The sequence below is a fragment of the Corylus avellana genome, chromosome ca10 (genome assembly GCF_901000735.1).
Source record: "Corylus avellana chromosome ca10, CavTom2PMs-1.0".
Classification (NCBI taxonomy): domain Eukaryota; kingdom Viridiplantae; phylum Streptophyta; class Magnoliopsida; order Fagales; family Betulaceae; genus Corylus; species Corylus avellana.
Window position 1 is genome coordinate 17561600 of NC_081550.1, and position 8979 is coordinate 17570578.

The 8979-nt window shown below is 31.2% G+C and overlaps 1 protein-coding gene across 1 annotated transcript; it reads right to left on the reverse strand.

Moving 5' to 3' along the window:
* Nucleotides 1-3174: 3174 nt before the first annotated feature.
* On the reverse strand, nt 3175-8125 carry LOC132164772 (uncharacterized). The gene is made up of 9 exons (XM_059575327.1): nt 8046-8125; nt 7886-7971; nt 7580-7627; nt 7391-7476; nt 7041-7094; nt 5905-5972; nt 5755-5801; nt 5041-5129; nt 3175-3413 (listed from the first exon to the last, which is right to left on the reverse strand). Exons 1-9 carry the CDS (start codon nt 8102-8104, stop codon nt 3309-3311), a joined length of 642 nt encoding a protein of 213 aa, XP_059431310.1. The 5' UTR covers nt 8105-8125; the 3' UTR covers nt 3175-3308.
* Between the last annotated feature and the right edge of the window lie 854 nt (nt 8126-8979).

Sequence of the window (8979 nt, forward strand, 5' to 3'; positions counted from 1 at the left end):
CAATTGTGACAATTTCTCCCCGAACTACCAAAAATTGTCAATATTCCCCCAATGACGAAACTACCCTTAGTAAAATAAAAAGAAAAAAAATACTAAAACTTCTAGAAAAAACCTAAAACTAAAAAATAAAAAAAAATAAATCCAAAGAGTGGCAAATTTAAATTAAAAAAAAAAAAGAAAAAAAAATTCCTTTGCATAAGAAGAAAAATAAAAAATTTCGATTTTTTTTTGGTTTTATAAATTTTTAAAATAAAATTTCTGTTTTAAAAAAATTAACAATTTTCTTTTAAGAAAATAAAAATTTTCGTTTTCTAAAACAATTTTTTTTTTTTTTAAAAAAAAATGTTTCTTTTAAATAAAAATTTCCGTTTAAAAAAACTCATTTTTTTTTTTAAAAAAAAGAATTTTTGTTTAAATTTTTTTTTTAAAAAAATAGAAGAAATTATTATTATTTTTTTTTTTTTGAATTTAGTGGTATTTTTGTCTTATTAAAAAATACATATGGACATTTTTTCTTTTTGCTAGGCTTAGGGAGACATTGACAATGTTTTGATAGTTTGAGGGGAACATTATCAATTATGTGGTAGTTTGGAAGTATGTGAATTTTACCCAAATAAAAATAATACAAAATTAAAAATAAGCTAAATAAATTATGGAAATGCTCAATAATTTTGTTGTTAGGATAATAAATTGTTGAAAATCCGGCGCCGAGTTACTAGTGATTAAGGGACATCCCCATTTGCTAACCCCTTCCCTTTTACCTTTTTCCTTATTACCCAAAAAGTCAAAACATTAACCAATAACGTTTCTCATAAAATATTTACAAAAAAATTTAAAACTCATTTCACTTTTATGTTAGGAATAAATGCAAAATTGATCCTTGTGATTAGCCTAAATTACAAATCACTCTTTGTGATATAACAAATAATTTATAGGTCCCTATAGTTGGCATAAATTATAAGTCACACCTTGTTGTATAAAAAATAATTTATACGTCCTCAGGATAGGCCAAAATAACAGTTTATTTTCTAAAATCAATTTTCGTTGAGTAACTTAAAAGAATCCATTACTTTGTTATGTCATACTACTATAATAAATTAACATAATTTCTTCTATTCTCAAAATTTTACTTTGTTCGTAACCCTCCCTCATTTTCATCATCATCGTCACGATTTGAGAGCATTTTGTGAGAATTTGACGGTCACATTTTGTGAAGCTATCGACGAAGATGAAGATGAGGAAGGGTTACGCACAGGTTAAATTTTAGGGATATAAGAGATTGAGTTAATTTACTATAGCCATATGATGTGCAGTAAGGGCTGATGTGTAATCTTATCTAGTGTCATAAAATGATATGAAAAATCCTAATTGTTATTTTTGAAAGTCATAGATTAATAATAACATATGTCGCATTTTTATTGGATATGATGTAACAAAGTGACAGATTTTGTTAGCATTTTTATTGGATATGATGTAGCAAAGTGATAGATTTTGTTAGCATTTTTATTAGATACGATGTAGCGAAATGACAGATTTTGTTAAGTTACTTAACGAAAATTAATTTTAGAAAGTAAATTATTATTTTTGGCATACCTTGATTCCTCTTCTCCGTGACGAGCATCATAATGGTTTACAAATGCAAGCTTTCTCTATTTTATCTAAAATAGTTAATTAAAATTTATATTTTAAATTTTATTTGACCACTTTTCGAAAACTACATCCAACCACTTATTTAAATTTACTTTCTATTTTATTAAAATAATTTTTTTTAAAAAAAAAAAAATTTATTTTGGTTGAAAGTTGAAACCACATCTCCACCAAAAATACCAAATGAAAAACATATTTTTCATTCGTTTTTAAAACATAACGCTCACCTCCACACACAAAACATTTTTGCTTGTAAGTAAGTTTTCTCATAATAGGACCTGTGTACACCATTATGCCATGTATACTAAGGTTGTGTGGTTCTTGTGACCATGGTAGCGATTGTGGCCACAAACCTACCGGTCTGCTAATTAATCTAGGTGCACTCAGCATGACATAGTGATGGATTACTGCCTTCTCAAATGTCCTTCAGCGGTTGCGCTCAGCGCTTCCATCTTGAGCAACATTACCGCTCCGAGCCAATACATTTTTAAACATCTATGGGGCCAAAAATTCCCTCCTCCCCACGCGTACTCTTTTCATAATAATTTCCTTCTAATTCTTTTACTTGTCATGAATAGCTTAAGACTATCAGACTATGCATAGAAGGGTTAGCACATCTTTGTTGCTTTCCTTATTTAAAACTTTCCATAAATGAAAATTCTTACCTTAAATAGAACTCTTGGAAACTTTCCAAGAATAGAATCCCATTAAAATAGGTCATCTTTCATTTTTTTTTTTTTTTTTTGACATGTCCACACAAGGGAAAATGAGGGGGGATTCGAATTAATGACCTCCGCTTTATAAAACGTGATCCACAGATAATTGAGCTACCCATTGAAGATTATTTCACTTAAAATCTCGTGAATATCAAATGTTATAACTTACCAATTTGAGTGACATAAATAACTTTAGGATTCCTTAAATACGGCTACCAAACTTATACCCATACCAAATTGAATTAAAGTTGTTTTGATCCATTTAACTAAGATAAATCAATCATATTGATGAGCCACACAATTCTGAATTCATCTATCAAGGCTAGTCCTAAGAATTACTTTAGCCTAGAATCAAGGTCGTTACACTTTGCCTATGACCAAATGGTCATATTTATAGTGATTCTAGACACATTTGACTGTCCTAGATCATTTGATCCAATGGTCACAAATTGTAACCCCCAAATCCACTTTAATAGGCACCATAAATCTAATATTAAACCCTTTCAACGGCTAAAAAACGTTGCAAAGTGCAACTCATAGGGCCAAAAGCCCATTGCCCTTGCACATGACACACCGCGTCAAGTGCTGACTGCCGAGGGCAACTTTGCCACTGTTAGGTGGCTAGCTCTTTTCTCCATCACTTCAATTTATTGTTAAGTGAGGAGAATTCCTTATCTTTGTATCTAGTCAATGTGAAACAAACTTTTCTTGCGTGCACTTCAAAATTTTGAGGGAACTTGAAAGAGGGAAATCTTTCAATTAAATGCACATAAAAACTTTTAGATATAAAATAGATTTCGTTTTTATTTATATTAAATAAATCTAACCATTAACCAAGAATACATATGAAGCCAATGTACATGGCATACGATATCTAAGGTTTCAAGCTAGAGCAACCATTTAGTGGCAACCAACTAGTAACTATATCTGAAAGAGCATCAACCTTCAAATTTTCTCCTTTTTATGGAGTTTTCCGAGTTTTGACCTCCGTTGCTTCAGCATATGCTGGTAAAGCTTTAAATTTGGGTAAGGGCAACAGAGAAGATGAAGCTGAAACAGAAAATTCAACTAAATATCAAAAAAAAAAAAAGTCTAAGTAGGAGCAAGAAGGCAACAAGTAATAGATGTATTACATGCGAAAAGAACAATAATATGTATTACTTCACAAAGACCCTTTGAATTTTCACACGTTTGAGAAAACCATTCAGAGTTCAAAAACTCTCAATTTCATTATTCAAACTTTTAATTTGATACAGTTTACCCCCTCCATTAAGGTTTGGCGTTAAAATTGATGAAATAGCCTTTATACATTTGAAACTTTTAAGGGTAACTTTACTAAAGACCTCTGAACTTCTACCCGATTTGACAATCCCTCCTCCAAACTTCAAAATCTTTCAATTTAAACTCATGAACTTTCAATTGCTGTCAATGTGGACCCCTCCGTCAATTTTAACCGTTAGAAAGACCAAAATATCCTTGATTTTCATTTTTTTAAAATAAAAAAACATTTTGAAATTAAGGGTAGAGTTAGAATTTTATATAAAAGTCAGGGGTATAAACCATGTAACATTTAAAATTTGAGATGAGTTTAATTGAGAAATTTGAAAAGAGAGATTAAATTGAGAGATTTGGTTTTGAGAGGGTGCAAATCGGGTGGAAATTCATAAGTCTTTAGTGAAGTTACCCTAAAATTTTATAAAATTTTGAATTTACCATTAATTTCACTATTTTTTTTAATAAAAAATAAAAATAAAAATAAAAAAAGACAAAAAAATTGAGAGTATCTTGGTATTTTTCATAGACTCCATTAGGGGTTAACACCAAAAGTTGATGGAGGAAGGTAGATTGAATCAAATTAAAAGTTCGATGGGTAAAATTAAGAGTTTTTGAACTTTGAGGGGGTCATCTCAAAATGGGTGAAAGTTGATGGGACTTTTGTGACTTAACCCAAAAGAAAATTTGAAAGTTACATAAACAATACAATTTGATTTTTATTTTTTTAAAAAAGAGAAAACTTCACATAGGACTCCTGAACTACCAAACGTTTTAAGAAGATCCTCCCAAATTTCAAAAACTCTTACTTTCACCCCTCGAACTTTTAATTTGATGCAATCTACCCCATCTGTCAAATTTTTACATTAATTCCTAACGGAAACGACTAAAAATGTCAAACTACCCTTGAATTTTTATTTTTCAAAAAAAAAAAAAAGAGAAAAAAAATCTTATGATCCAACCAACCCACGGCCGTGGGCCAGGAAACCCACTACCGTGGGTCAGCAGATGCATGGCTGTGGGTAAGCAAACCCACGGGGTTTTTTGACCCAGGGCTGGGTCGGGCCAGACCCAACTGTGGGTCTGCTGACCCACAGCGGGTCTCTCGCCGAGACCCACCGTGGTCACCCATGACCCATCGTGGGCCTTCTTCTTTTTTAAAAAATTTTTAATTTGAAATTAAGGGTAAACTTAGAATTTTATAAAAATTTCAAGAGTATAAATGTCATTTTAATATCCAGTAAGTGACAGATGAGGGTACATTGCTAATCTTTTCAAATCACATGGTAAATTAAGACTTCTTTGTAAAATTTTCCATTTCTTTTAACTACACTTTAGCTTTAAGTTCCTCATCTTTCCAAGAAAGAATTGAGGTTTCCTCACAGAATCTAAAATATCAACAAACCTTATGATAACTATAATAGCTGAAGGGAAGGCCACTAAAAAGAAGATCCTTCTTCTTTATAAATGGAAGTGCTTGGTATGCGAGCCACACTGCATGGCAATATTGGCCAAATTATACAGAAGAAACAAGTGATAAGAAATAAGAGAACAGGGAATGGAGAGTGGATCATAATAATATTTTTGGAAGTTTTACTTAATTCCTTTGACCTTTCATCATTTTTGTAATTACCTCATCTTAAAGTTTAAAAACTCTTGATTTATTGCATGAAACTTCCAATTTTTTGTAATGTCACTGTTAAATTTTTCCATTAAATCTTAATAGATGGGTGTCAAAATTATCAAAACACCCCTTTTTTCTTGAAAAAAGAAAATAAATAAATAAAAACTGCAAAAACTCAAGCGTTACTCAAGATTTAACGAAATTTTCAAAATTACTCATGCTTGAATCTTTAAATTTTTTTACTAAAAAAAAAAAAAAAAAGGATTTTAAAAATTTTAACAAAATTTAACGGAAAAATCTAATGGAGACGTGACATTATAAAAAATTAAAAGTTTCATTCACTACATTAAAAGTTTTTGTATTTTGAAAAAAATATTACAAAAATAATGAAAGTTCAGGAGAATTAAACGAAATTTCTTGTAATATTTTTATACAGCAAAGCCATTGAGATGACCCTGAATAGAAAATCAAGATGATTGGAATCCGTAGACTTACTTTCACCAGGGATTCCAATAGGATACAGCACAGTGAATGCAGAGTACCTGGTGAAGCATAAAGTGAGTAATTTTATATAAAAGCATCGAATATTGCTTATATAATGTATATATATATATATGTAATGGTGCATGCATATAATTTCGGAACCTGAGATAGGTCATCCAAGATGGACATTTTCCTATGCAGTTCAACGCATAATGTGGATACCTAATTATCTGCATCCAGGATCATCACCATTATTATATTTATTGATAATACCATGAAAGTCATGAAGCAGAAACAAAAACAAACGTGAGAGTATGTGAAGAAAGTCGGACAAGATATTATAATTATTCGAGTAAACTTCACAAGATCTTCCTTAACTTCCACGCGTTTTTAAATTATCTTTCAAAATTCAAAAACTCTGAAGAACAGACTTTAGAATTGATGTCTCCAGTTGGTGACTTTGTTGTATCCTGAAAGTGAATTATTTATTGTTAAAGTAATAATTAAGTGATTATATTTACCTCTTTCATATAAGCTTAATCTTTTGAGACAATTGATGATTTAACATAGTATCAGAGCCAAAGGTTTTGAGTTCGAACCTTGACTCAGTCAATTTACCCATGTTTAAATTAAATATTTCACGTGTTGGGCATCACTTATTAAAAATGGAGTTTGAGCTCATATGTGAGGGACTTCCTATAAGCTTATGATTTTGGGCAGGGCCGGCTCAATATATTTGGAGGCCTTAGGTGAAGTTTTGAAGTTGGACCTTATTTTTTTTAATATTTATTTTAATAATCTTATTATATTTTTATAATATTATTATCACTTTCATTCTCATTGTTGTTTCATGACTTTTAAGTTTAACTTTTAACTAGTTGCCCAAAAAAATTGATGTGGCATATTTGTTTTTTTGGGTTAATTGACTTTATTTTACAATGAGCTTATTATATTGGGGCTTTATTTTAGAGGCCTTAAATTTTTATGGGAAAAAATTTTAGGCCTTATGTTAAAAATAAAAAATAAAAAATTAGGCCTTAAGTTAAAATAAAATTAAAAAATTATTTAGGCCTTATTAAAAAAAAATTTTGGGCCTTATTAAAAATTTTTTTGGACCTTACTAACTGGGGACCCTTGGCGACTGCTTCAGTGGCCTAGCCATTGAGCCGGCCCTACTTTTGGGACAATTGGTGATTTAACATTTATAATCCGAAAGCAAACTCTTTCGAGTGAAGACAATTATCACTTTAAAGATAGTGCTCATTTCTGCTCAATTTTCCTCAACAAAAACGTCTTACCTCAGCTAGGCTCCAAGCAACAAGAGTCGTGAAAATTGTTGGCAACTCTTGGACCTACAAAAAGCCATAACCAATGAATTGTTTCTCTTTGAGCATCACAAGCATACCATATAAAATATATGAATTCAAAATCTATTTTTGATCTCCTACACTGCAATAACAAGTGGCTTTAAGCGGCTATCACATTAACACATTATTTGATAATCAACTGTCGAAAAAAAAAAAAAAAATCAAAATTCTAGAAGGAGTAACAAAGAAAAATAGTCAAATATATCCAGGGAATCAAACATGAAAATAGTTTAATTAGTACTTAAATTGAATTATGAGAACCCAAAAACAATTTAGAGAACCTCATCGATTTGATGAACCGCTAAAAGAAAAATAATCCTTCCTTCCCATTGGATAAAGGTAGTCCACACTCCACTTGGCACAATACCTTTCAAATAATCAGACATCAAAATCACACATATATTAATTATTACACTCAATCATATAATTCCCATAAAAATGAAAAGTCTATGAACCCCTAGGAAACCTACCAATGGCTGCATGTACAACTTCCAAGAATTGAAATGCTTCCAGCAACCCTTCACTCCAAAAAGATAACAAAAAAGAAAAAAGAAAAACGAAAAAAAACTTAATATACATTTTCAAGCTTGGGTTTACTTCAATACCGATAAAATGAAGGGCATAACAGCAATTAGAAATAGAAAAAAAAAAAAACGACTTTGACAGACTTTTGTGTTTTTCTTGGTTTGAAATAAAATCAACATTAATTAGGTTGGTGAAATTCTCTCATTCTTTCCAATTTTATCAGAAACCAAACAGAGGGCTAGAAAACTGACAGATTAGCTCTCCGGCCGAAGCGTAAGCTCCATGAATAGACTTGGTGAATACAAAGCTGCTCAAAATTCTTGAGAGAGCAAATGCCCTGTCATATGAAAATTACGAATACAATAAACACACGCGGAGAGAGAGAGAGAGAGAGATTTGGGAGAGAATTACCATCCGAGGGCCTGCAGAGAATTGTAAGCGAAGAGATAGCGTTTGGAGAGTGGAGACATTTGGTTTTCAGTTGGCGAATCTGCGCGGGGATTTTTTAGCTGTAGATTGCAGTATCTCACCATCTCCTATTAAATAGTAAATACTCCGCTTAAATCGGGCAAGCTGTGAGATGGCCCTGAGGATGGGGTCCTCAGGGCCACCCTAGAGCAAGTGCCCTGCCCTGCTAGTAAGATTTAGGAAGTACGGAAATCTAGGAATTCCAAAACCAACTTATTTTATTAAAAATCTTTTTACAATAATTTTCGATAAATCCAAGAAAATTATTTCTCTTTTGAAATCTACCACCCTTTCCAATGTTACACCGCGTATTCCTTTCATTTTATTAAGATGATGTGTCAGTGTTTATTGGATTTTGTTAAAAAAAAAATTAAAAATTAAAATTTAAGGGCCCATAGACATTACGTGAATGTCGTATTTAGCATTATTCTTATATAAAATATGTTAACGAGAAAAAAATTGGAATAGAGGGCATCAAAATCTCATGTGAGATGATTTTCGTCCAATTAGACGGAAATTAGTAATGGAGGATCTTAATTGAAAATTTTTGAAACATTAGGAGGGTATATTGCCAATTTTTAAACATTGCGATTCGAATTGAAAAACTCCTGAAACTTTAGGAAGGTAAAGTGAATTTTTTCCTATTTAAAAGATTGATAAAATAATTGTGTTAAATACTTTTTTGGTACCTATAATTTGAGCCAAAATCAAATGGCTACTTTGGTTTCAAAAAGTGTCACATGTGGTACCTCTAGTAAAATTGAAATATTAACTTGGTACGTTCATTCAGGTTTCATCCAATTTTTTAACGGAGATCCCCATCATCGCACGTAAAAATGCGACACATGTCCCTTATATCACATCTGTAAAATAACTC